This window comes from Aspergillus glaucus, assembly GCF_001890805.1.
Source record: "Aspergillus glaucus CBS 516.65 unplaced genomic scaffold ASPGLscaffold_16, whole genome shotgun sequence".
Taxonomy (NCBI): domain Eukaryota; kingdom Fungi; phylum Ascomycota; class Eurotiomycetes; order Eurotiales; family Aspergillaceae; genus Aspergillus; species Aspergillus glaucus.
The window spans coordinates 625,179-650,115 of record NW_019170468.1 but is presented as its reverse complement, the minus strand read 5'-3'; the positions used below and the strand labels follow the sequence as shown (position 1 = coordinate 650,115).

General features: G+C 49.6%; 13 protein-coding genes across 13 annotated transcripts in view; 6 read left to right on the top strand and 7 right to left on the bottom strand.

The window, feature by feature from the left end:
* Positions 1-281, bottom strand: part of ASPGLDRAFT_585622 (uncharacterized protein) — a 954-nt gene extending 673 nt beyond the window's left edge. Inside the window, exon 1 of the mRNA XM_022548321.1 lies at positions 24-281. Within this exon, the coding sequence (XP_022398967.1) occupies positions 24-134 (111 nt within the window). The 5' untranslated portion in view covers positions 135-281. The remainder of the gene's footprint in view (positions 1-23) is intronic.
* Positions 282-1,254: 973 nt separating this feature from the next.
* On the bottom strand, positions 1,255-2,889 carry ASPGLDRAFT_37555 (uncharacterized protein; the record flags this gene model as incomplete). The annotated part of the gene is made up of 1 exon (XM_022544839.1): positions 1,255-2,889. The coding sequence occupies one exon, from the start codon at positions 2,887-2,889 to the stop codon at positions 1,255-1,257; it is 1,635 nt and encodes a 544-aa protein (XP_022398966.1).
* A 565-nt stretch (positions 2,890-3,454) lies between these two features.
* On the bottom strand, positions 3,455-4,292 carry ASPGLDRAFT_59770 (uncharacterized protein; the record flags this gene model as incomplete). Its single annotated transcript, XM_022548395.1, has 3 exons — positions 3,455-3,855; positions 3,916-4,103; positions 4,244-4,292. 3 exons carry the CDS (start codon positions 4,290-4,292, stop codon positions 3,583-3,585), a joined length of 510 nt encoding a protein of 169 aa, XP_022398965.1. The 3' UTR covers positions 3,455-3,582.
* A 1,175-nt stretch (positions 4,293-5,467) lies between these two features.
* Positions 5,468-6,640, top strand: ASPGLDRAFT_27640 (uncharacterized protein; the record flags this gene model as incomplete). Its single annotated transcript, XM_022543679.1, has 2 exons — positions 5,468-6,453; positions 6,511-6,640. 2 exons carry the CDS (start codon positions 5,468-5,470, stop codon positions 6,638-6,640), a joined length of 1,116 nt encoding a protein of 371 aa, XP_022398964.1.
* On the top strand, positions 6,509-6,933 carry ASPGLDRAFT_585518 (uncharacterized protein). Its single transcript, XM_022548320.1, has one exon. It carries the CDS (start codon positions 6,637-6,639, stop codon positions 6,868-6,870), a length of 234 nt encoding a protein of 77 aa, XP_022398963.1. The 5' UTR covers positions 6,509-6,636; the 3' UTR covers positions 6,871-6,933.
* Positions 6,934-7,188: 255 nt separating this feature from the next.
* Positions 7,189-10,531, bottom strand: ASPGLDRAFT_585316 (involucrin repeat protein). Its single transcript, XM_022548319.1, has 2 exons — positions 10,266-10,531; positions 7,189-10,188 (listed from the first exon to the last, which is right to left on the bottom strand). The coding sequence occupies exons 1-2, from the start codon at positions 10,431-10,433 to the stop codon at positions 7,438-7,440; spliced, it is 2,919 nt and encodes a 972-aa protein (XP_022398962.1). The 5' UTR covers positions 10,434-10,531; the 3' UTR covers positions 7,189-7,437.
* A 799-nt stretch (positions 10,532-11,330) lies between these two features.
* ASPGLDRAFT_153977 (cytochrome b-c1 complex subunit 6 family protein) lies at positions 11,331-12,427 on the bottom strand (the record flags this gene model as incomplete). The annotated part of the gene is made up of 3 exons (XM_022542339.1): positions 11,331-11,676; positions 11,794-11,916; positions 12,151-12,427. The coding sequence occupies 3 exons, from the start codon at positions 12,425-12,427 to the stop codon at positions 11,612-11,614; spliced, it is 465 nt and encodes a 154-aa protein (XP_022398961.1). The 3' UTR covers positions 11,331-11,611.
* Positions 12,428-12,731: 304 nt separating this feature from the next.
* On the bottom strand, positions 12,732-13,952 carry ASPGLDRAFT_83922 (uncharacterized protein). The gene is made up of 3 exons (XM_022550239.1): positions 13,808-13,952; positions 13,520-13,691; positions 12,732-13,464 (listed from the first exon to the last, which is right to left on the bottom strand). Exons 1-3 carry the CDS (start codon positions 13,816-13,818, stop codon positions 12,940-12,942), a joined length of 708 nt encoding a protein of 235 aa, XP_022398960.1. The 5' UTR covers positions 13,819-13,952; the 3' UTR covers positions 12,732-12,939.
* Positions 13,953-15,548: 1,596 nt separating this feature from the next.
* Positions 15,549-17,997, top strand: ASPGLDRAFT_27636 (putative glycerol-3-phosphate acyltransferase Sct1; the record flags this gene model as incomplete). Its single annotated transcript, XM_022543678.1, has 4 exons — positions 15,549-15,722; positions 15,789-16,386; positions 16,458-16,726; positions 16,789-17,997. 4 exons carry the CDS (start codon positions 15,549-15,551, stop codon positions 17,995-17,997), a joined length of 2,250 nt encoding a protein of 749 aa, XP_022398959.1.
* Positions 17,998-18,022: 25 nt separating this feature from the next.
* Positions 18,023-18,670, top strand: ASPGLDRAFT_584826 (uncharacterized protein). Its single transcript, XM_022548317.1, has 2 exons — positions 18,023-18,483; positions 18,540-18,670. Exons 1-2 carry the CDS (start codon positions 18,230-18,232, stop codon positions 18,589-18,591), a joined length of 306 nt encoding a protein of 101 aa, XP_022398958.1. The 5' UTR covers positions 18,023-18,229; the 3' UTR covers positions 18,592-18,670.
* A 79-nt stretch (positions 18,671-18,749) lies between these two features.
* On the top strand, positions 18,750-20,023 carry ASPGLDRAFT_27635 (undecaprenyl diphosphate synthase family protein; the record flags this gene model as incomplete). The annotated part of the gene is made up of 2 exons (XM_022543677.1): positions 18,750-18,974; positions 19,040-20,023. 2 exons carry the CDS (start codon positions 18,750-18,752, stop codon positions 20,021-20,023), a joined length of 1,209 nt encoding a protein of 402 aa, XP_022398957.1.
* A 337-nt stretch (positions 20,024-20,360) lies between these two features.
* Positions 20,361-22,105, top strand: lys9 (saccharopine dehydrogenase (NADP+, L-glutamate-forming)). Its single transcript, XM_022542338.1, has 4 exons — positions 20,361-20,467; positions 20,570-20,623; positions 20,687-21,012; positions 21,063-22,105. The coding sequence occupies exons 1-4, from the start codon at positions 20,416-20,418 to the stop codon at positions 21,981-21,983; spliced, it is 1,353 nt and encodes a 450-aa protein (XP_022398956.1). The 5' UTR covers positions 20,361-20,415; the 3' UTR covers positions 21,984-22,105.
* Positions 22,106-22,380: 275 nt separating this feature from the next.
* Positions 22,381-23,616, bottom strand: ASPGLDRAFT_68207 (AHA1 family protein; the record flags this gene model as incomplete). The annotated part of the gene is made up of 4 exons (XM_022549235.1): positions 22,381-22,399; positions 22,527-23,185; positions 23,255-23,337; positions 23,394-23,616. The coding sequence occupies 4 exons, from the start codon at positions 23,614-23,616 to the stop codon at positions 22,381-22,383; spliced, it is 984 nt and encodes a 327-aa protein (XP_022398955.1).
* Positions 23,617-24,937: the final 1,321 nt, after the last annotated feature.

Sequence of the window (24,937 nt, the reverse complement as noted above, 5' to 3'; positions counted from 1 at the left end):
TGCTCAGCAGCACAGCTCGCCATGTTGGCGTCAGGGGCGGTACGGCAAGCATTGTACTTGGTCTGGCAGTTGGAGGTAGCCAGAGCACCGGTGGCCAGAGCCAGGGCAAAGAGGATGTTGTTGACGCGGACCATTATGGCAGGATATTGGTGTTGGAGTGAGTTGGAAGATCGGATGAAAAGGATGAGTTGAGTGTTGGATATCCTTTCTACCCAAGGATATTATACCCTTTTTATAGTCTTTCGAATCAATGTATCCTAGAAGAACAATTCAGCGGTCAATGGCATTGCAGCTGGTGTAAGGGAGATCATCTGAAACATATTCCTGTTTGGAAAGAATGTTGTAGATCTTCAGGCACAAATATAGGTGGCTATTGGGTTTTAGGGCGGGAGCCAATTTCATGAGACATGTCCAGTGGAAAGTGGAGACTTAACTTATAGGGGGAATGAAGATTTGAACTCTTCCATGAAGACAGTGCATAAGGGGTTTCGGCCTTTGCGGAAGTGTGACCTTGCAGAATATCGAATGGCCTGTACTCTGTACGGTATAGCAAAACCCTTGCTTTCTCTCACTGGGACTATTCACAGAAACGCCAGATATCGGAGGAAGACTCGGATATTGACAGATCGCCAAAACCATTTCGACTGACTCGCAAACCTTCTAGAATTCTTATTATTTTTCCATGTACCCCACACTCCGAAATAAGGACGCATTATTAGCGGATATTATAAAACATGTCTGACCTACCCTTATGCGTTATTCACATGCTAGCTACATATGTACTAGTGCTATTTGTTTAGGGGCTAGGGCAACCTTGATGAACTGTTCAACGAACAAGAAGTCCCTCAATTCGATGGAATATTGACAGCCGTCTTGCCACGTTGACAATGAAGCTGTCTTTTTTTTTTTTTTTTTTTTTTTTTTTTTGGGTGGTGGATAGTAGTTTGTTGGATTCTATTCTCTTGCTTCTTGTTTTATTTGGATACTACGGCGAACTCGATACCTCGAACTTGTTTAGTACTGGTCATGAATAGAATATATTTTCTCGTTTAGAGCCCTATATGAATACGGAATGATATCAACACCAAGCCATTTAATGATAGTATGCTTCAAGCTATGCAGACTTCAAAACCAAGCTATGACACAAAGAATGTACATCACAATCAAAAGAAGAAAAGTGATCCCAAAGTGATCCTCCAAGAAAGAGAGATGTTGTAGGAAGGGTGGAATAGAATATCCAAACAAAGATGCAGCCTAAGCAAGCATAGGATCAGCCACCAAAGGACTCCGGATCGGTCTCGGACATCGTTCCCTGAAGACCGGATTCCAACCAGCAAACGTATTCGGAGGAGGTCTCGGTGGTGGATCTGGAGCAGCAGAGCGCCGGTATTGTAGTTGTTCTTGATCGTCAGTCCAGCTTCGCGCAGTCATGAACGTTTCGCCAGAAGTCCGCGAAGTCCTCGATATTCTTGAAGTTCTTGAATCGTCACCAATGGTAGCCCCGTCGTCATTGTTATCCTCGTCGTAATTACCAGCGGGCGCCAAGCAGCAACAGGGAAGATAGTGAGAAAGCAATTCGTAGCGCGTCCAAAAGCTCATTGTTCCTTGCGTATCGCGAGTGGTGCTTGCAGTCAGGATACTCACAGGTCGAGCAGCTTGCGCCGGTGACTGCTGCTGATAAAGCATACCCCTAGGAGGGCTGTTGGCTCTGCCAGTTCTTGAAGGACCAATTTCACCATCAACTGCTGGCACCGTAACACCGGTTCGTGGCTGGGACATGCAGCTATAGTATGAGGTGGTCGCAGGCGAAACGAGAAAAGGGGCTGACGGACGATGTCTCTGCCCTACTGCCGATAACGATGGCAGATGTGCATGGCGTGACCTCGATACATGATTCGAATGTACCCTGCGAGGCACAGCTGGCGTAGAATAACGGCTCTTGGCGACATCATGATGCTCCCTTCTTAACGGTTGAATCCCAGCATTGAACCTATCATCCAAATTGGGCACTTCCAGTTCAGGAACGGGGTAAACCACCCGATGGAATGGATGATCGTCCAATTGCCTGTGCAGATTCACACCATGCCCGCTCGCTCGATATGGGAAACGACCCTGGACAGCTGTCCCATCCTCAGCCCTTGCAAGGGTGTATGTCTGGCGTCTGCTCAGTTGTGGATCGACAGGCGAAGCAATCCCGAGAATCCTCCGCAGTGTATGTGCGTACTCAGTTGCACGTCTGCTGGGTGTCCTTTCCGGGGGCGGACTGGGAGCATAAGACCGGACAGAGAATTGTCTCGAATAGTTTATAGCTTCCGGGGAGCCAAAGGACGGAATTCCAGGAGGTGTAGGTGACCTATCAGGAGGCGGATATCGAGGGAAAAACGGTCTCACTGGTGAGAAGAGATTCGCTGCCCACCTTGGCGTTCTCGATCTGGTATCTGCATCACTGAGGCTGGCGGCCCTGCGGTGCCCCAGAAGGCATATGTTATTTGCTTTTGCTTTTGCATCCTTGAATAGCTCTGCAATAGGATCGATGGTCTTCATCTTCGCGGGATACCAATTGTCGGGCAGGGTATGGGATCGCCGCCAGCGCGATCTCGTCCTCCTGGGCTCTGTAGGGTGTTCGACGGCGGTGGGTTTCGGAGAGGTAGAGAGGAACATGGCTATATTGCCACCAAGGTCGCTGCTTTGGAATGGATAGTGGTGTTGGCTGGAGGCGTACTGTCGGCCGTTGTTGTCTTCCGTCCCGGAGGAACTTGCTTTGAGAGCGTTGTATATGGAGCCATATTCGCTCTGAGCGGATTCTGAAGATCCCGACTGAGGATTACTATCTCGGAATCTTCCAAAGTGGGCGCGATTTGAACTTTCTGCGATGATGTCCTGCTCCATTGGGAGATGGTTCTGCTCCCAATTGGGAAGGATGCTGGCGACCTCGGGGACTATGAAGCAGGACGAAAGGATAGATTAGCCGGTCCGTTAAATAAAGAAGGATAAGAAGTCTGAAAAGAACAATAAACTACTTTAGAAAGAAAGCATAGCGCTGAACGATTGGAGTAAAAAAGTTCGGAGGAAACTTGTCTGGTGGTGAGGTTGCCGCCGGCCATGGCACTTTCCCAACATGCGTTGTTCCCGAAAAAGGAAGGAAGAAATATGCACCTGGATAAGAGATTAGATACACTTAACGCCCTCAGATAACGAATGTATATAGCCTTATTCTGAGCACTCCCTGAGCAACTGTTGAGAATTGTATGTTTCTTTACAGCCACGTGATGATACAAACTTTTTGTGTCGTCCTTGGTATGGTGGCAGTTGTTTAGCCTCGAGCTGGCTCCAAATAATTATAAAATGAACCATGACCACAAAGATTCCCTTACTGGTATAGCCTGTATTGATCGAATCCGGCTCAGATTACCAAGACCTACATTTAGGGCTTTCTAGATGTAAAACCAAAACACCGGTGTATATTCAAGTAATCTATCTCACTATTCATTTCAATTGCAAGTTTTCGCTAAACAATCCATCTTGATTTGCCATGCTCGTTAAAGAGAACCATAGAACGAATTTTCTAACCAAGCAAAGAGACTAGGCTTGGGTTGGTTTGCTAGCTCTTTGGCGCTTTTCATCGAAAACGACATGGAAATCCTCCGCCAATTTTGCATCGCCATGTACTGCGAGGGTACTGCCGCACGGTATGGAATCAGCCCATTTAAGGAAATCATTCATTGTCTCGATGTACTTGGACTCGGGCTCGTCAAAATTATAAAACTTGGTGAACTGGATGTTAAGTTGGCCGTTTTGAAAGTACGCCTGGACAACACGAGCGTGTGTTGGCATGAAAAAGGATATGGTAAGGACCTGTACAATTAAGACACCAGCATTATCATATAAAATAACGAGACAAAACGGGCAACATACCGGGAAAACCATATGAAAATCGGAGCCAGATACGCCTTCATGACACATTACATGCGTCTGGGCCGTCATACCAGTCAATATCCAGCTAAGCAGCATTTCCATCTCGGACACAGTAACGCAATCATCTTTGGCCTCGTTCGTGTTCGATATCACGATCAGGCGGTGGGGTTTCTGGTCCCTGACAAACCCTTAGGCATCCTTGATATTAGTAATCTCTCTGCCGCGGTAGATGGCTCTATTATGGCCTGCCTTGGGCCCTACAGTCCTAGGTGGAAGTTCGGATGTTAGCTAGGAATTTGCATCGAAAAGAAGGAAAGGGGGGACGTACAAGAGGTACTCATAGGGACGTTCAACCTTCCTGCCGAGCGTGCGTGCATATTGAACATATGTACGCACCAGAGCATCAAATCGCAACTGACTGCAAGGGTACCGGGTGAAATCATCAATCTCAATTCCGCTTACTGCGACATTATAATCCTTGCGTGGCGTAGGTCGGAAAAACAAGTATTTGGCTTTGATATTTCTCCAGCAAAGAGGTCAAGACTAGAGAACCGTATTTTCATAACTTGAGCTTCTTCATCAGTGAGATATTGCTTATCCTTCATAGCTTGAAGACGCTGGTACAGCGTTCTGGCGGTGGAGTTTGTCATAAGATAGGCTATGACCCTAGACTGCTGGATCGGCTGAATGCCCATTTTGGTGGTTGGTATAAGACTGAAGATGTTGAAGATTCAAATCACAGAATATTGGACAGGTGAAAGTAATCCGCTCGTAGACATCTGTTCCCCTGGGGAACTGATTTGAGAAAGAGGTAATAAGAAGAAGGAATGCATGCTATTTAGCGCCAGCCTCATATGCTAGTTTCTCTTTCGGTGATGGCGGGTACGTGTTTTAAAGAAGAAAGCAAACAGAGCCTCTCTCTCATTGATAGAGGATGGCGAATACCGATGGCACGTGCCAATTAGTCATACGAGCCCTCATTCACCCCCAATATTGTGGCAGTTGTTACTTACATCCGTAGCTAATCCTTTTTTATTGGCCGTTGTCTAGACTGAGACGGATTGTCCGTGGGCGATGGAGCACAAGTACCCGGGAATCGGGATTATTCCTGACAATGAGCAGGGGTATTACTAGTACTAAGCGAGAGATTTGGAATCGTGACTAGGACAAGGGTCTAAGTGGTTTCAACTACAACGAGGATGGAATAAAACATAAAGACGAGATAGACCGCATATTGCAGCAATACCCTGGATCTCTGCAGTGATTGCCTGGCTTACCGCAGGGAAGCGCGAAGGCAAACAGCATTGCAGCAGTCATGGCAAACAAAGATTTACTTTCACTCCTAGCCTAATAGTCCTCTCTCCCTCCTTCCCTTCATTGCTCTCTCTGCCATTTATCATCTCTGTTTCTCTTGACCATTGACCATTATTTTGAATAAGTACCATCTGCTATAACCCAGAGTACACTATTCATTTAGAGTGAGCACGCACAGTCCTCTATCCCAGAACGATATAACTTACTAACCGGTATTCTAAAGCAAGCAGGTAACAGAATGCCAACCATGAACGATAGTGTCCGTTTACCACAGTCCGAGTCCCAATGGGAGAAACAAACCAAGCAGGAAAAAATTCCACCACCTAATCCCGATAACCGACACGAGATGTCTGAAGACGACCGGAAAGCCCTCCATGTTGGAGAACACCCGGCAGATCTGTCCATCCGCGAAGTGAGTGGATGGAATAGTGCGTCAGAGGTGAAACGAGCACATTATCTAACTGTCAGGATCATTTGGGGGTTTTATCCTATGCAAGAGCTGCTGGAGGAGAGACTTGAATCATATAAAATATTATCAGAAGTCAGCAGCTATGTAAACGGCCATTTGGAGAGAGAAGTCTCGGAGTTTCCTGCTTATATCAACGACATCGATACCAAGAGAGGATTGCAACCTCCACTCGGACAGGCTACACGCCTGGGATCATACACATGGATCAGACACCAGCAATTGGCAATCCTTAACCGCTCAACTTCATTGCCTGTGCCTGAACCAGGGGCATCCTTAGGCAGGAGGTCTCTAGGACTTCCCCTGAGTATGGGCGTTGATAGCACGGTGGACTCTGAAGATGATTTCGAAATGACCAATGTCAGCTTTAGTGGGAGCCTCGGTGACATGGACGAGGTCTGCGAAGTAGCTGATTACTCCTTCGCAGAATATGAGGACTCACCCCGTTCCGAAACAGAGGATCCGGTAAACATCGCCTTGATGGCGTTCCTGTCTACGCTGGCTATAAAATTCCAAAGAGCCAAACTGGACTGGGATGTTAACAAGAAAAAGTTCAAGTTTCAGCTTGGAAATGCGAATATTCGCACGATCAATGATGGATGTCTTCGCGTGAAGGACAATGGCGATGTTCTTGCTGTTGTAGAAGCGAAATATTTTCGTCTATCTGAAAACCCAGAGGCGACGTTAATGCAAATGGGTCTGGATATATTGGCTCACATCCTCGACAGTTACGAGAAAGATTACTACATCGGGAAGAAGTACGTACCAAAACCCAACGCTCAGGCTAGCAATGTACTAACATAGTAGTCTTCTAGGTTCTCCATGTTGTCTGAGCACTACGATCAGATATGGTATACACGTGCTGAATTCACAGAAGAGTACATCGACTCTTCGCGTTCTTTTCGTGTACCGGGCCGTTCTCCACCTTCAATGATGCCAACATGAAACTTCTGGGGCGCTTGGTTTTAGGCCTCGCAGTTGAAGAGAGCCGTGCCGCGCACACAGAACCACGGTGTGTACCGGAGTCATGGACCACATTTCAGAACACGTCTCCGATGAGTTCGGACCGGGGGCAGATATCGCGAGGAGATACCCAAAATCCCGGTGACTCTTCGAGCAAAGATATTTGGAGAACCAGGCTAATGCTTAGTCCTCCCACCCCCCCTTCAAGTTGAGGGTTCTTGTGCTCTTAAGTTTGTTGAAGTGTCAGTGAAGAAGGTAAGCTGCTTGCTCCACCGACAATGCGGCACTGAAATCGGACAAGACCCTGAGGTTTTCCCCGGATCTGGAGATTCGTTGGCCGGACGTTGGTATGTTTCTATGCAGTGGTAAAAAAGGAACGCTCTTTTGGGGACGTGTTTACTTTCTGCTTCTTATTCTCCGTTGTTTATGTTTCTACACGGGTTTCAATACATCCCGTCTGGAAAGCACCATGAGCATATAGACCAAAAACCCTATTTATGTGCTTGCTTCCGTAGGGTCTATAATTATTTCGCCGAGTGACAGATCTTCGAACAGTGAGAGCCCCAAAGCCCAATCATTCGCAGAAATCATATACATTAGTCTATCTATACATTCGAATCAAAACCAATATACACATATGAGAACCAAAAAATTAAGTGCAAGTCACCGAAAGAAATGTCAAAGCTATGTACGAAGAATGGGATACTGAAAATGTGGCGCCAGAAATGAACAGAAAAAATAGAAAGCATTATCGTGATCATAAAGCCGTAGTACTCCGGCTATGTTTTGCCGGCCAGCTGCTGTTGCTCTTTCTTCAGAGTACGGATCAAGTTTTCCAGTTTTCGACGCTCTTCTTGCTCGGCCTGGGAGGGGTTAGTGTTACAGGAACGCGTGAGAGGCGAGAGGGGAAAGGATAGAAAACTCACCTTTAGAATCTTGATGTTCTCAGTACGAGTATCGCGCATCATCTTCTTGAACTCGTTCTTCAGCACCATCGTAGAGGTAGTCTCGGATGTGCCATCCCGACCCATGGAGCCCGGGCTACTAAGGCCCATCCAGCTGATGCGTTCCTCATTAATCTGGGTCTCCAGCTGCTCGCAGCGATCGCGCAAGCGATCAATAACACTTTCGAACCCTTCGCGCTCTTTCTCGAACTCGATACTGGCTTTGGTCATGGATTCGTAGTCGTCTATCGTTTCGCGGAGCTCCTTCTCCAGAGTCTCCACGCGGCGCTGCAGGTTGCCGTCGCCTGGTTTCTTGGCCTTGATGGCGGCGAGTTCTTGTGCGAGCTCGAGGTTCCGGGTGTGTAATTGTTCGAACTCCTTTTGCAGGCCGGGGTTGGCGGCTGCGCGCTGGGATTTGCTACCGTATGCGCTATCGAGTTCTGCCCGGGCCATGGTGAGCTCCGTTTGAGCTCTCACATACTCGCTTTCGAGTTCTGTGAATTCCTTCTGCAGATGCTCGGCATTTGCCTCCGCTTCTTCGCGTGCTTCGGTGGCTTCCTTGACACGCGGGTCGGTCTCGTTGCGGAGCTGTTCGATGGTAGCTTCCAGCCGTGCAACTTCGCTCTGTGCCTGGGCGTGAGCATCCGTGGCCTCGCGGACCTGGCCGTCGGTTTCATTGCGGATTTGCTGAATGATCGCCTCGAGCTCGATCACTTGCTGCTCAGCCTTGGCGCGCGCCTCAGTTGCCTCCTTGACCTGCGGGTCGACATCGTTGTGCGATTGCGCGATGACGGCTTCCAAGCGGACAACCTCGCTCTGTGCTTGGGCCTGTGAGTCTGTGGCTTCCTTGATCCGGGCATCAGATTCAATACGGATCTGCTGCATTTCTTTTTCCATCTGGGACACTTGTTGCTCAGATCGTTCTCGTGTCTCAGTGACCTCTTCCGCTCTTGCATCCGCCTCTTGGTGCAGCTTTTCGATGGCGCCTTGCAGGCGTTCGACTTCACCATCTGTTTGCGAGCGCGAGGAGTTCAGTTCTTCAGCCCTGGAGTGGAACTCGGAACGGTGCTGTTCGAGTTCGGCTTCCAGACGCGCCACTTCGCTCTCAGCCCGCTCGCGCGCTTCGCGGACTTCAGCGTGCGAATGAACTTCACTCTCGAGTTGTGCCAGGACGACTCCCAAGCGGGAGACCTCAGCTTCAGCACGTTCGCGAGATTCTTTCTCTGATGTCAAGGCGCCTTCATCCACATCGTCGCGGCTGGTCGAATTTGCCTGGTGGTGTGATGCCTCCTGGCGCAGCGTCTCCAGCTGCTGGTGAACAAGATCCAGTTCATCTCTCGTGGTCTGGCCCTCCCGTTCGGAAAGCTCGTGTTCCTTGCGGGCATGCGCCAGCTGCTCGACCAGGTCAGAAATGTACGCGTCTCTTTCCGCGTCTGACTTGGAGTTGAGCTCGCGCTGCTGTTGGATCTGAGTGGTCAAGATGTCCTTTCGTTCAAGTAGACCTTCGAGACGGCTCTGGAAGCTGTCCACGCCGGTGGTCAAATACGAGAGATTCTCCTGCAGACTGCCTGATTGGGGCGGAGGAGGGAGGGTTGGGCCGCGGGAGAACCCTGATTCTGCGACGATGTGGTACATACGAGCGTTGATCTCGCGTACGTAGTCCCCAAACTCAGAGTCGTCTCCTGTTTCCGGGGCACGCGAAGCACCCCCCGAGGGCTGTGTACCAAGGACCCCCAGGCCGTTCGCAAGGTAGGATACATACGCCTCGACCGTCGCCGTTGGGTTTACCGGTCCTCCATTGTGATCAGGTTGGGGAACAGGATCCAAGTAGTAGTCGGGGTTTGCTCGCAGGATTGTGTTGCGCATTTGCGTACTCAGTTCCTCCAGCTTCCTCTCCGTGTCTTGGATTGCACCGAGACCGACAGACATTGATCCTGCACCATTTCCATGGTCCTCTCTGCCGTATCCATTGAATCTATCCAGGTAGTTGGACGTTTGGTATAAACTCCGATCATCGAAATCATCGATGCTGTCGCGAGCGTGGCCGTTGCCGTTGAGCTCAGGGGACAAAGCACCCTTCGCATTCTTCTTCAGCCCCTTGTGCGTCATCTGCAACACTCCAGCTGTATGCTCCAATAACCGCTGCTGTATGTTTTGCGACCTGCTTTCTATCTTCCACAACTCTTGAGCCAGCGCTTCGCATTTGCGCGTGCTAGCCGCAAGTTCCTCGTCCGATTTGTCGAGCGGTTCAGCATCCCCGCTGCGTCTGAATAGACTCCGGCGACTCCGGTTGGATTTTGGTGAACCGTTGTTGAAGTCTTCACTGGTACGAGGGCTCTTAGGGTTGTAGAGTTTCGAGAGTGACTTCGCGGCGTCACGGAGTTTCACCTCCAGCGCCAGTTTCCGTTTCGTGCCATCGATTCGACCGGACAGGAATGTGTATTCTTTCTTCAGTTCTTCCACCTCTTCCATAGACAAGACCTCGTAGTTCTTGCTATCCCCCATAGCGGTTTCGGTCAACATGTACATCGTAACGGGATCGTTGGCGTTGAGCAGCGCGGAGCTTCGGGGGTGCGCCTGGTTAAGCTGCGATTCCAATTGTCAGCATAACTTCCCAAGTCTATACCATGCGACAAGAAAGCCAAATTGAGGGCTGTAAATACCGGATTATACCGCGATTTCTCTTCATGTTGCGGATCAAGGCCATCTTGGTACCCATCCAGGAGTATTTTGGCCGGAGGTTGCGGAGGAACGGCGTCCAGCGATGCGGCGGACAAGTGCCTGACGTCGCCGTACGAGGACAGGCTGGACCGGACGTCGTTACCATTCATCTTTGACAGTTCAATAAATGAAAGGTATTGAAGTCAAAGTCAATAGTTAACCCCAAAAGGGGGGGAAGGAGAAAAAGGGTCACGGTTTAAGCGGCGGGGACTCGGGATCTCAGGAACAGCCGTCACACGGACATGCTCATCATGTCGTGCGTTTTTTGAAAAGGGGAGTTTTTCGTTTCTCGGGGGGATTGTAATAGTTAAGGATAGTGTTGAGTCAGGAACGAGTGGATAGCCAAGTAGTGGCAGAGACGGGAGAAAAGAGATGGTTGGAAAAAGCGACAGCGCAAAGATGAGATCTGCAAATGAGAGTACAGAAGCTGACGAGGACGGATGACAGATCCAGCAGCAGGATTGGAAGAATCAACAGAATATAAGAAAAAGAAATGCGTTTTCTGATGGATGGCAGACACTCGCCTTGACTGGTCTGCTCGGTGGGTGTCTCTCTTTCTTTGCGATTCGGAGCCATATGCATTTCCTTGTTTTCGGACGACGATGACATCTTTGTTAGTGACTATCATCAAACAGGAGAAAATACATGTATTCACCCAGCCACACTGTCAATCGCGACATATCACAGAGTAGAGTCGGCAATTGTTTATTTCTGGTACTCTGTACTTCTGGTATGGAGAGATGCATGTCATGTTGTGTTCCTGGAATCCAACCCCGGATTTCCACAGCGACTCTGAAACACATCACTGCCCGAATCCTCGTCTAATCTTGTTGCTAAAAAACATCATCTTTCTCGAATGGAATCGCATCGCTAATCTCTACTGGGCCTCCATGGGTGGCTAATTACTCCGTAGTTACTGGTAGACATATAAACAGAATATTCATTCTAAACACGAATTAAAACAGCAGAATTTCACAATGGCTAGAGACCAGCTATCTGTACATACAGGGTAAAGGACATGTCTATCATCCCATCCTAACAATACACAGAAGCCGCGACAACCGTTCAATCGCGGCCAATGCTAAGGTGTTTTAACGGCAGGCTGACACAGGAAGGGTAGAACAATTCAAAAGCGCATCGCAGCCATCCATGATATGCTTTTTCTTTTTTAATTGACTTCTGCTCCCACGTATTCCTCTTCATGTCTTTATCCCGGATAATTCGTTCGTCAACATCAGTTCGGCGTTCGAAACCATTAAGAGAAAACGTAGCGGGCATTCGGAGTCGCTTATTTGAGGGTCTTGAAGAGCTTGGGAGCGGCACACTGAGTAGCGCAGTGGGTGAGGTGGAAGACTGTAGAAGGTCGATATGTCAATATCATTTCCCCACGATATCCAAGCGCAAATCAGCATGATACGCGGAACTGGAAGAGCGGGAATCACAAAGATTGGTAGAGCAATCATCACTTACACTCCTCAACGCAGTCCTCAGCGGGACCCTTGTAGTCCTCGTCCTCCTGCTGCCGGGTCACACGCTCGACGCACTCGTCGTAGTGGTGCTTGTAGGGAGCGCACTGAGAGGAGTTGGCGCACTCTGTTTGAACCCTTGATTAGCCCCCATCCAAGTCACAGTTACAGCACAATGATATGCCGGATATGACTGCTGTCAATGGACCCGTAACCACAAATAAATTTCCCAACCGGGCAAATGGAATACCGGCTCCGACAGGTCCCCGGGGAGTCACTTCTACGCCGGCTTTCCAACTCGCCAATAGCCACAAGTCCAAAGACAGAGCAATCATTTTTCAATTGAAAGCAAATGACTTACCCTCCTCCAGCTGGGGCTTGATGTCCTCGGCCTCCTCTTCCTCCTCTTCCTCTTCCTCTTCCTCTTCCTCTTCCTCTTCCTCTTCCCCCTCCTCTTCTTTCTCCTCTTCCTGCTCAGGCTCCTCCTCAGCAGGCTCCTCGGTGCTCTCAGCGGACTTCTCTTCCGGCTCAGCCTCCTGGTCGTTGGACTGCTCGACGTTCTCGGCGGGAGCCTCAGCCTGGGCCTCGGGGAAACCCAGGGAGGAAATCATGTCGGAGAAATAGTCGGTGATACCCATCCTGTTCAATTGAGAGGGGTAATTGGGTGTTTGTTGACGGGGGAGAGGGGTGGGCGAGCGTGCGCGGGTGGGCAGCGACGACGAGCAGCGAGAGTGGGTGTGGTGGTGGGATTATTGGAGGTGGTTTTGAGCTTTCCGCTTTTGCTGCGCTGCCGGCCCAAGGAAAATCGGAACACCCCGGCCGCCGAACGACGAATGGAATTGTCGGCCACGTGATTGGCTGACGCTGAACGGGCTAACGCTAACATCGCATTTACTCAGCAGTCTTCATTCTTACAGTGGACGATTGAGCAAAACGATTGTTGTGGTTATGGAGAAATAGTTAAAGGCTGAAGAGTGCTGCACCAGCGCCATTAATGCTGTTTTCGCTACCATATCGGTCATTAAGTACATGTACACATGAGGGGCAATCGTTAGGTTCTATTAGAAAGCAAATAGCCAAACGTCAATCTTGCAGGTATAAAAGCCACCGGAGAAATCTTCCAAGATCCTCCTCTTAATAGATATCCCGGCTAGCTAGCACGGCGCAGCCTCTCCTCCAACTCATTCGCGACGCTCTGTTGCTGCACTTCCTCGTATCCCGGCGGCGGTTCCGCGGGTTCAGGGCCAGAGTGTTCAGGGCCAGAGTATGGAGGAGCGTGACTATTATGCAGTGTAGACGATGAGTCCTCGTGCCTATGACCGGCACTGCCCCCGTCTTGCGGACCGTCGTAGGCTGGTAACTCGTCCAAATGGACACCGGACATGTTGACCTCCCCTCGAGTACTCTCCGGAGAAAACTCCATGGCCTGCTGTAGGCGCTCTTTAATCCGTTCAAGCTGATTCTGAAAGTCAAACGCCCCGCCTTCTTTGAAAGTAGCTTTTACCTGCACGGCAGGTAGCGACGGCGGGATTCCACCACCAGAGACCGGCTGGACAAGAGCCTGCCAGACATTTGGTCCGAAGAAAGGAGCAGAGACATGAGAGTCACGGATATATAAAAGCGGAACAGAAAAGGATTGAAAATCTTTAGTGCCCTGGCTAGGGAGATAGACAACCTTATCCAGCCTTATCAGCAAGCGTTCACAAAAGGAAATAACCGGATAGACTTACCCGCTGATTGGTAAGATGAATATGGCCTCCGCTGCTTTGGAGAGATATCGAGTCGCTGCCCTTATATGAACCGAGTGGTTGTAACGAGAAGCCGGTCCGTGGAGGCGACTTGTAAAGCAGCTGTTCATTTGGAAGATAGACGAAACCATCTTGGTCATTTAGCATAACCCAACTGTGAACAAAATTAGCATATTTTTGGTTCTACATAAGTTTGCCCGGTTGTAAACTGGATATAGTTGACATGTAAAGCGCAATCTGATGTCGGTGTAGGGGAATCCTCGCACGTACTTGATTGACATGTTGGGTTCTTAGTAATGGACCAGTATCGATTTTCTGTGGAAAAGGAAGCCGCAGTACAGAGTATATCATAGGAAGTAAAGAGAGCTGTGGCTAGTGTGGAGGCAACGATGCATATAGTGTCGTAGTACTCCGTACTCTGTAGGTGTCGTATCACTGCGTGCGGGAGACCGGCCCCGCCACTTTTTAATGAGATCCCTGGGAGCATCAGCTGATACTGAAATACATAAATTATTCACATCCACCAAAAGCTCTTCAATCATCATACTACCATTCCACATGGCCCTACTGAGTAATTCGTTGTTTCAATATATTTATTTCTAGAAAAAATCTTTTATTTATTTTCTGGTCCTGGAGGTTCCTACTCCACATGTCTCCATTTCTTTAACTATATTGTGTATCGTAATCTCTCCAACTGAATCCTCGACCATGTTTTCAACAATGATTTGTGTTTCAGTGTGCTCGGTTCTTTGGAAGCCAGAATACTAACTATCGTCACAGCTAGTAACAACCATCCGCCTTTATGCCACCCACTGGGCAAGCTACTTGCAGACTACATTACTACCACCAAGAACGGATACCCCTCGGAAAAGGAGCTGCATAGGTCAGTCCTTTTGTAATGCCACGAAATTACTCTGTACTCTTGAAGAGTATACTCCCATAACCTCATGCAATTCTCGCATAAACTTTTCCTGGGTGGTGGAGGCATGGCAGTGGTTACATCGTCGACCAGGTTGACTTGACCCTGCAGTGGCAGGAACTTGCAGAGGCTTCTCAGGAACTCGACTGTATCATCCTGGGGAGATCGGTAGCTTTCTGGTCGAGATTCCATGGATGTAGTAGGTTCCAGGATACCTGTAGTTTGATTCGAGCATATCGAATAGTTGGGATTGTCTTCTCTCGAGGGGTTTGAAAACCCCATTGTTAGCAGCGGATAATGGATCTGTTCACGAAAAAACGGTTGATATTTCCGCAATTGTGCAAGGTGAAAAAGAACCAGAGGCAAAATGAATAGAGAAGGATATTCCTAATCCGAACCCTTGGGAGTACTGTCTACATAGTATTATGCATAATGCAGGTAGACGTTACGGATTGGTTCCATCATGCCGATTGCACCACCTGAACAGGGGCATACAGGGCATATAGGGTATACAGGGGTATACAGGGGTATACAGAGTAACAATAATCGTAGGGTTTATTTATTTTTCTCTCAATGCTAGACAGGTTGAGGTTGCAATTAGGCTGCTTGACGCGGTGGTTCTAGAAACGTCGCAAGTCACTAGAAGCGCCCGTCGAGAAGGGCGCAACCAACCGCTTTTCCTGCTTCCCCCCACCAGCCAGACCGGAATTACTTCATCACCACCTACTCTTTCCTAATATTTATGCATGGCTCCCCAACAGCATTGATTGTTGGTTTTTCTCCTATCGCAGGAGGATATCCACTTTTCAAGTCACTGTGAGTACCTTTTCACCTCGCGAATATATCTCGTTTCCATCTGTTTTTTTTTTTTTTTTTTTCGCTGGACTGAAGCTAATCATTGCCTTGTGATATTCAGAGCAGTCAATGTCGGTATCGTCGCGTGCTTCCTACATACTATCCTCAGCAACGATTCGGAACAACCAATATCTCTGAAACTGGCTTTAGCAATCGCTCTGTCCCTGGTCAGAGTTTTTACGACCGAAAGGCCGGTGGTGACGACTCCGGAGGACTGAGCGGGAAAACACAATCACCATGGCGGTCAAACAACCGTATATCCCTCCTCTGATCAGCTGGTTGTATGATCTGGTGTTATGGACCTTCTCTGTGCTCATTGACCTGTTCTTCCGCGAGGTTCATCCTCGCGGTTCTTGGAAGATTCCTCGCAGAGGTCCGATGATTATCGTCGCAGCTCCCCATGCGAACCAGGTATGGCTACATGCTTCTATCACTCTGTTCTGTTTTTGGTCGACTGCTAATTATTTCGTTCTATAGTTTGTCGATTCGTTGATTCTCATGCGCGTTATGCGCAGCGAAGCTCAACGTCGCATCTCATGGCTTATCGCAGACAAATCCTTCCGGCGCAGGTTCATCGGAATGCTGGCCAGAGGTATCGGAACCGTGCCAGTCGCTAGAGCAATGGACAATACCAAACCGGGCCAAGGGACAATCTATTTACCAGACCCGGTTAACCACCCTACTCTGATCCGTGGAATTGGCACCAATTTCGAGGCTCCGGGCTACGAAAAAGATGGCACCATCGCTCTGCCTACCATCAACGGCACGTCGCACAATACGGCCATTGCTGAAATTTATGGCCCAGAGGAACTCATCATCAAGAAGGTCTTCAAACACAAGGACGCTCTCTACCAGCTTACCGGACGAAAAGACATCACGGACGATGGAAAATTCACCGGGGATGTATCCGACAAGGACCTGAAAAACTTCCAGGGCTCGAAGTTCAAGTTTTCTCCTCACGTGGATCAAACAGCTGTCTACCAGGCCGTATTCAGTCGACTCAACTCGGGCGGTTGTGTTGGCATCTTCCCGGAAGGTGGTAGCCATGACCGTTCTGATCTACTGCCATTGAAGGGTACGTTATTTGTTGCACTAAAAACTTTTTTTTTTGTTGAATCTTCTCCACTAACTCTACTTCTTTTCTAGCTGGTGTGGCAATGATGGCCCTTGGTACTTTGGCAGACAACCCGGACTGCGGCTTGAAGATCGTTCCCTGCGGAATGAATTATTTCCATGCGCACAAATTCCGGTCCAGGGCCGTGATTGAGTTTGGAACTCCCCTCGAGGTTCCGAGGGAATTGGTCGACCAGTATAAGCGAGGAGAACGGCGCGAGGCTGTTGGTGCCTTGCTGGACATCATCTACCAGAGCCTCGTTGCTGTTACCGTGACTAGTCCTGACTACGAGACTTTGATGGTTCGTTCCTGATATTCCTGTCTCTTCCTTCATGACAAGTATAGCTAATCAGTGTGCCACAGGTTATCCAAGCCGCACGCCGTCTATATAACGTCAAGGGAAAGAAGCTCCCGCTTCCGATGGTTGTAGAGCTTAACCGTCGCCTCGTAAAGGGATATACTCACTTCAGAGATGATCCCAGAATCGTACATCTCCGAAAATCAATTGCGGCCTACAACAAGCAGCTCCGTCTCCTGGGCATTCGGGACCATCAAGTTGATTATGCAAAGTTCTCTATCATACAAGTTGTTGCAACTCTGATCTATCGCTTGATCAAACTGGTTCTGCTGACGATTGGAACTCTGCCTGGCTTGCTCCTTTTCACTCCCGTTTTCATCGCCACCAAGTTCATTTCAATCAAGAAATCCAGGGAAGCGTTGGCAGCATCCTCAGTCAAATTGCAAGGACGTGATGTTATGGCGACATGGAAGCTCCTCATTGCTCTCGCGTTTGCCCCAGCGGTCTACGCTACTTATACGGCCGTCTTTACGTACTGGACTTACCGTAACCGGATACAAGGATTGGTCCCTACCTGCGTTCCTCTCTGGTTGATTGTGCCGATTGGGATGATTCTGTTCCCCACTGTCACCTTTGCAGCGCTGCGGATCGGTGAGATTGGTATGGACATTGTCAAGTCTCTTCGACCACTTGTGCTGTCCTTGAACCCGTCCTCGGTCAATACGTTGGTAAGACTTCGTCACAGACGTGCCGCACTTGCTCAGCAGGTCACGGAGGCCATCAACACGCTGGGTCCGGAGCTGTTCCCTGACTTCGATGCTGCCCGGGTTATCACGGATCCGTTCCGGGAGATCAGCCGGACCGACGGGAAAACCAGCGATCCCATTTCACTTCCGGAAATCAGACGGACCAGTACAATCGACTACAATGAAGGGTCTGTCACACAGGAACCACTCCCGCGCAATGAGTCGTTCCATAACCTTGCCAACATCGGCTTCTTTTCGACCCGACCTGCTAGCCGAAGTCGCAGCCGCAGCCATAGCCGGAGCAGCTCCATTGGTGCTCGACCTGGCTCTTCTGGAAGTCATCTAAGGCCGCTGAGTCAATTGAACACCACCGGTGATTTCGAGGAAGTAAGTTCGAAGATTCGGGATGCCATGAGGGAGCGTGGCGAACGCCGACGTCGACGGAGCGATGATGGCAGCTGGGACATGGCCAGCACTGGGACTAGTACGCCATCTACTCCGGACGATGGAAGTCGAAAGAACATTTGAATGATGTACCACGGCTTTTCTTTTTGTGTCACTATTTTTTCTTTTCCGTCTTTTCTCTCCTTGATTAACACCCATACCATAGCCGCGGTGTTTGGCGTTGAGCAGTGTAAACGAAAATGACTGTAATTATTCTCATGGTTTACTTGATATCCTTATTGTTATCCTTAAGAAAAGACGTTGGGATCCCTAGCCTTTATGTACGGAGTACAAGTAACTAGAAGTACACCCGGGGATGCGCAGAGCCAAGACTGGTACAGCAACGTTTCGTCCCCGGAATACACGTGCGGAAAATACATCACCAGCGTTCGTTGTTTGTCCGAGTCTGTTTCTCTTCCTGTTCGTCAGATTCAGTCCACATACAAATCCGGACAGAAGAGGAGTACATCAACGTGCTGTCATTCCAACTTTCCCGCAATTGGTTGTGGCCATCTTGCCTCTCGCCCGCTTATCACCCAAAATTAGAAAACGCCCTGGAGAACAAACAGTGTAGCCTGATGGACACAGCCTTTTTATCGTCATCTTTCTTACTTTGTCTCTGACAGGTCTGGGCTGTGGTGTTTTTCAATCCTTCCTCTTTTATTAAAAAGGCGCTAGTCTCGACGCAGAAGAAGCCTTTCGCAACGTCGCCTCCTCCGTCCGCGAACGTTTCCCGCCTCATCATCGCCCACGTTTCGTTCAAATAATCCCTATTTCCCTACGATCGCCACCGATTTTTCATTTTTATATTATAATACACGACTTGACGAATAACCATGGCTACATCAATGCACCTGTCTCGACTCCGGAAGTGGTTCCTCGCGTCGCCTCCGATCGAATACGCCATTTCGCATCTCCGAGAGTTGCTCGTCGGAGCCCTCAAGCAGGGCCCTATCCCTCAACATGTTGCCTTTGTTATGGATGGAAACCGGAGATTTGCTAGGACACATGGGATTGAGACTGTGGAGGGACATAATTTGGGATTTGAGGCGTTGGCAAGGGTAGGCTTCACCTGCTTCCTCTTGCTTCTAGGGAAGTTGGCTAATTTATGTTGCCCGGCATCTAGATTCTCGAAGTCTGCTATAAGAGTGGAGTGAAAGTCGTCACCATTTATGCGTTTAGTATCGAGAATTTCAAGCGGTCCAAGTTCGAGGTTGATGCGTTGATGGAAATGGCCAAAGTGAAGCTGTCCCAAATGGCACAGCACGGCGACTTGCTCGATAGCTACGGCGCAAAGGTCCGGGTATTGGGTCGATTGGATCTCCTCAAGCCCGATGTTCTCGAGGCTGTCAACCGAGCCGTGGATATGACGAGTCGGAATGGCGACCGCGTCCTGAATATCTGTTTCCCCTATACGTCGCGCGATGAGATCACCACTGCCGTCCGAGATACGGTTTCCGAATACAGCAGACCATTGAAGCCGATCCGCTCCCCGTCTACAGGTCCACGCACTCCATTTTCGGAGTCGCATATTGCTCTCAACATTCAAGCGCAGAGGACGGACCACAATAGTGATACGGAGTCTACTTCGGGATCTTCGGAGGACGGGGATGGGAACGCTAAGCAGGACCGCAATCGCAACAAAGTCTACGAATCTGGATCTTCTTTCTCCTCATCTACGACACTCCACCTTGGGCAACAAGATGGGCCCAACACCAAGACCTCGACGCCGTTGACGGAAGGGACGGATACGGATAGCCCGGCCTTCGTGTCCCCGGAAACCGTCTCGCGCCAAACATTAACCGATCACATGCTTACGAAAGACAACCCGCCGCTGGACGTTCTCGTACGGACGTCGGGGGTAGAACGCCTTAGCGACTTCATGCTTTGGCAATGCCACGAGGACACAGAAATTGTGTTCTTGAACGTCATGTGGCCCGAGTTCGACCTGTGGCATTTCATTCCCGTCTTGCTGGGATGGCAGCGACGCATCTCCAAATCGAAGCAGAACCCGGATGCGGAAGGGGACTTTGATGGAGAGGGGTCCGAGCCGGCGGAAGAGGACGATGGAATTGTCCTTCGTCCGGACAACAAGGTGAAGGGCATGTAAGCCATGCCTCTGATGTGCTTGTCGAGAGAAAAGGAAAGAAAAAAAACAACTCGCATATAGCATACGTCTATGGGGGAGTTTTACGGAGTTTGCTTTTGGTGAAATTGACCATTGATATCCCGCGTGTTTTTGTTATCTATTTACCATGTTTGCTGTGACTTGTCTTTACGGATACTGCTGTATATTACTACAACTGATTGTGCACAATATATATACAAATCTATCCTGGACTTTTGGATATTTAATGCCTCAGGTGTATACACGTGATCATGACTCATCCCACACTGCGGCGGGGAACATCGGAGGCGTTTTGGAGATAAGAATTGAGAATTGGATTCACCACTTCCCTCCCTCTATACCTTTGTATCTATATCCAATTGCCCATAGTCATCATGGTTAACCAAGTCGCTGGTTCCAAGGCCCTCCTGCTGGGCTCTGGCTTCGGTATGATACCTTGCTCTCATGCCTCTGGGGATGCTATACATCCAGTGCCCCGCATGCGAAAAAGTTGTTCTCTGAAGAATGATGCTGATTGATTTTATTAAGTCACCAAGCCTACCGTTGAGGTTCTCAGCAAGGCTAATGTCCAGGTCACTGTTGGTAAGTGCATTGAGTTCTGTCTCGTCAATTGGAGCGTACTCGAACCCAGCTAATAAACCCCAGCCTGCAGAACCCTCGAGAGCGCCCAGAAGCTCTGCGAAGGCTTCGAGAACACCACTGCCATTTCCCTCAATGTCAGCGATGACAAGGCCCTCGACCAGGCTCTCTCGCAGCACGATGTCGCCATCTCCTTGATCCCCTACACCTTCCACGCCTTGGTCATCAAGTCGGCCATCCGCACCAAGAAGCATGTTGTCACGACCTCGTACGTTTCTCCTGCTATGATGGAGTTGGATGAGGAGTGCAAGAAGGCTGGTATCACCGTCATGAACGAGATTGGTCTGGACCCTGGTATCGACCACTTGTACGCTGTCAAGACCATCTCTGAGGTGAGTTACACTTCACTACAAGCCCAGGGCTAGATAACTAACGACACCAGGTCCACGCTGAGGGCGGCAAGATCAACTCCTTCCTCTCGTACTGCGGTGGTCTCCCCGCCCCCGAAAACTCCGACAACCCTCTGGGCTACAAGTTCTCCTGGTCCAGCCGCGGCGTTCTCCTCGCCCTCCGCAACGCCGCCAAGTTCTACCAGGACGGCCAGGCCGTCTCTGTCGACGGCCCCGAGCTCATGGCCACCGCCAAGCCCTACTTCATCTACCCAGGCTTCGCCTTCCTCTGCTACCCCAACCGCGACTCCACCCCCTTCCGCGAGCGCTACGAGATCCCCGAAGCCCAGACCGTCATCCGCGGCACCCTGCGCTACCAGGGCTTCCCCGAGATGATCAAGTGCCTTGTCGACATCGGCTTCCTGAGCGACGAGACCGCTGACTTCCTCAACGCCCCCATCGCCTGGAAGGAGGCTACCCGCCAGATCTTGGGCGCTACCTCGTCCGACGAAAAGGACCTCACCTGGGCGATCTCGTCCAAGACTGCGTTCGCCAACAACGAGGAGCGCGACCGTATCCTCGGCGGTCTCCGCTGGATCGGCCTCTTCTCTGACGAGCAGATCGCTCCCCGTGGTAACCCACTCGACACCCTGTGCGCTACTCTCGAGAGAAAGATGCAGTACGAGCCCCACGAGCGTGACATGGTCATGCTGCAGCACAAGTTCGGTATCGAGCACAAGAACGGTGAGAAGGAGACTCGTACTTCCACTCTCTGCGAGTTCGGTATCCCCGGTGGATACTCGGCTATGGCTCGTACCGTTGGTATTCCCGCTGCTGTTGCTGTTAAGTTGGTGCTTGATGGTACTATTAACAAGACTGGTATCCTTGCTCCCTCGGACATGGAGATCTGCGGTCCTCTCCTCAAGGCTCTCAAGGCCGACTACGGCATTGAGATGATCGAGAAGACCATCTAAGCGGACGTAGTATAATGATGTAAGATGTTATCTAAAAAATATCTACGGCATTGGAAATAAAAGTACGATTATGAAGACAACTTTTAACGTTCTACTCCGTAAGAATCTCATTATCGAGTGATTTATGATTTCTTCATGTTATGCTTCATCAACTTCTATCGTAGAATCGTATCGTTGAACCATACCCGTAGCCAACAGGACCGAGAAAAAGAAATTCATGGAGAAGGAAAAGATCAAAGCAGATTATAAAAATTGTACTGCTCTCAAAGTCCAACTGTTCAGAGAAATGCAAAACGTTCCAGTTTCATTTATAGGACGAGTAATCGACGCAGGCGGTATGATGGGCTATGGGCTTGTGGAGTGATTTCACAAGGCTTCCGCGTGCTCATGGAGACGTTCAGAGAATAGTGCCAAACCTATACCGAGAAGAACGAGGACAAAAATCAGCAACTGATTCCAAATATTTGAAAAACGTGAAGGAGCAGATCTGGAAGGGAAATGTGAGGAAGCAATGGCTACCAAACGAGGGGGAAAAGAACATACCCGAAAGTCTGCTTGATGCTGCGCACATAGTACACCTCCCAATTCTGCTTGGTGACGTCCTCCTGACCAACAGGGACACCGGTCCAGGTGACGCGCATCTGAGTAACACCGTCCATGTCGTTCTGGTCGAAGTTGATCTCCAGAGTACTGAAGTGGCCCTCGGGCCACTGGGCCAGACGCCACTTCTGTTCGATCACTTTGTGAGGCTCTAGCTTCGAGTACTCGCCGACGACATTGCCGTCAAAGATGGAGAACTTTGCACCGACATTGCTACCTTCGAACTGGCGAGGGGGGGCGCGGGTGAATGCGGCGATGCGCTGCGGGTCTGTGAAGGTGCTGTACAGTTCTTCGGCGGTGGTGCGGAACTCATCCGACGCGGTCACGGTGGTGGTGTTAACGGCGACCTTCTTGTTGGATGATGTGGTGGTGGTGGTGGTGGAGGCCGGGGCTTCCTTCTTGGCCTGGGGGTAGCTGGCAGCAGGCTTGAATCCGCTGGACGGGTTGACACCAGGGGCGTGCTGAAGGTCCTTTCCGTGCTCATGGATCAGGGTTGGACACAATTGGACCAGCGATTTTCTGAGCTGAGGGGTGATCTTGGAACGGACAAGATCCTTTACGGGTTGTTTCGAGGGAGACTCGGAGTGGATGTCGATCTCAAACTAATCCCCGACCGACCGTCAGTCTTGGGCACGGAAGGCTTTAATCTAATGGGCTAAGAGGGAACATACGACATACTCATCCTCCTCCGTGTCGTGGGCGACCTCAGGGACAGAGATGGTACCACTAACCAGCTCCTCGTCCTTGGTCTTACCTGTCGACGGGTCTTAGCCGTGTGTCTCTAGGGTGAACGAGGCACAGACTACAAACCTTCATACTCAAACTGTACCTTAACGTCGAACAATGTGATGACCTTGCCCTTTCTCTGGCTGACATCCACATCGCCGTCCATAGTCAGTACTTTGGAGATATTTGCAGCGACGCCATTCTCCTCGGCGGCAATCCCAACGAGGTTGTTTTCAAGATACTGCCTGGCCCAGGATGAAGCATCCTTGTTCACCCAGTGCCAGTTGTTGGGGTTGTGGAGGACCATGATTAACGGATAGTATTCGGGTAACGAATTTTTATTCTAACTCGCTAAAAGGTCTGCTATACGGCAGTTTGTTTGTGTTCTCGATATGAGCAACAGGAAGGTTCCGTCGAAAACTGTAGGTTCTGTTTCATCATTGCGAGTTAGCAAGAATCTCGACAAGGATATGAAGCAATTGATGCAAGAGTAGCAAGAAATTCAGGATCGCGGGTAGCGTTCCCGGACTGAAAGCTAATCAACAGCGACAGCTCTAAAAGACCGTCTGTGTCTGACTGGTGCCAGCTATGGAAAACTCATCATTCGAGGGGCAGAGCGCGGGACAATTGAATGCCACCGCCAACAGGGGAGAGAGGAGAGCAACTTACAGTCACAATTCAGGTCCTGACAATAGACGCTGTGAAAGATGTAGATCAATCAATGCTGCTGTAGAGAGGAAGAAGCAGAAGCAGAAGCAGAATCAGAGATTTACCGGGTTGGAGGGGGAAATTTGCTTAATAAACCCATCTGCTGTTCTGTGCGGAGGAAAGAAGAAGAGAAAAGAAGAGTTTTTTATGTCGAAAGGAAGCCTCTAGAACCCGCTCTGCACGTGACGCGCCAACCATAATAAGACTAGCGCCTATTTCCATATCAGGTATAGCCAATATCAACCCTACTGTCACTGCGTGAGAATAGATGTCATTCACCCTTCACCTTCACTTCCCACCCATACCAGTGGCAATGTAGCTTGGATACAGTCACTTACTCTTCCGGGACAAAACCGGAGCTAAAACGTGCAGCGGCTTTCTTCGTATCTTCCTCCCTCCCCACGTCGAGTAACTTGAGATTCCTACTTTTGCTTCCCCCCCTCCCCTTTCATTTTGGCCTGCATGCTACAGGTTTAAGCTTTTCAGCAAGAACGTAAGTGTATCTACTTTTATTGAGCTATGAGAATGATATTAATGGACTCACAAAGCCTCCACGCTATTTTTGCAGCCGCCCCAGTTCCTACTTTCTTCTGCTGAGAATTACGCAACTCCACGAATATTAACGTAATCCACGGCCGAGCCGTCCACACGGCCGTCCCGTCCACTTCCTCCGCAATTTTCCAACAATCATACTTCAACGCGTCATTTTGTCACCACCATCATCTAAAATGCCTCTTTCTCAAGAAAATCGAATTCAAATGGCCATCAGCGCGTATAGAAGCAAAAAAATTCAATCAAAATCAAAGGCAGCAGCAGTTTTTGGGGTGCCAAAGTCTACTTTTATTAATCGGCTTGATGGAATCCAACCACGTTCAGAAACACGTGCCAGTGGCCATAAATTGACTGCCGTTGAAGAGGAA

Bases quoted from the DNA above. Each gene is read 5' to 3' on its own strand.
- ASPGLDRAFT_585518 (XM_022548320.1), top strand. From the start codon at position 6,637: ATGAAACTTCTGGGGCGCTTGGTTTTAGGCCTCGCAGTTGAAGAGAGC.
- ASPGLDRAFT_585316 (XM_022548319.1), bottom strand. From the start codon at position 10,433: ATGAATGGTAACGACGTCCGGTCCAGCCTGTCCTCGTACGGCGACGTC. The intron at 10,189-10,265 runs GTATTTACAGCC...TTGGAATCGCAG, and splicing joins AGAAATCGCGGTATAATCCG to CTTAACCAGGCGCACCCCCG.
- ASPGLDRAFT_83922 (XM_022550239.1), bottom strand. The intron at 13,465-13,519 runs GTAAGTCTATCC...AGGCTGGATAAG, and splicing joins TTCATCTTACCAATCAGCGG to GTTGTCTATCTCCCTAGCCA.
- ASPGLDRAFT_584826 (XM_022548317.1), top strand. From the start codon at position 18,230: ATGCGCAGAGCCAAGACTGGTACAGCAACGTTTCGTCCCCGGAATACA. The intron at 18,484-18,539 runs GTAGCCTGATGG...TGTCTCTGACAG, and splicing joins CGCCCTGGAGAACAAACAGT to GTCTGGGCTGTGGTGTTTTT.
- lys9 (XM_022542338.1), top strand. From the start codon at position 20,416: ATGGTTAACCAAGTCGCTGGTTCCAAGGCCCTCCTGCTGGGCTCTGGC. The intron at 20,468-20,569 runs GTATGATACCTT...GATTTTATTAAG, and splicing joins CCTGCTGGGCTCTGGCTTCG to TCACCAAGCCTACCGTTGAG. The intron at 20,624-20,686 runs GTAAGTGCATTG...AATAAACCCCAG, and splicing joins TAATGTCCAGGTCACTGTTG to CCTGCAGAACCCTCGAGAGC.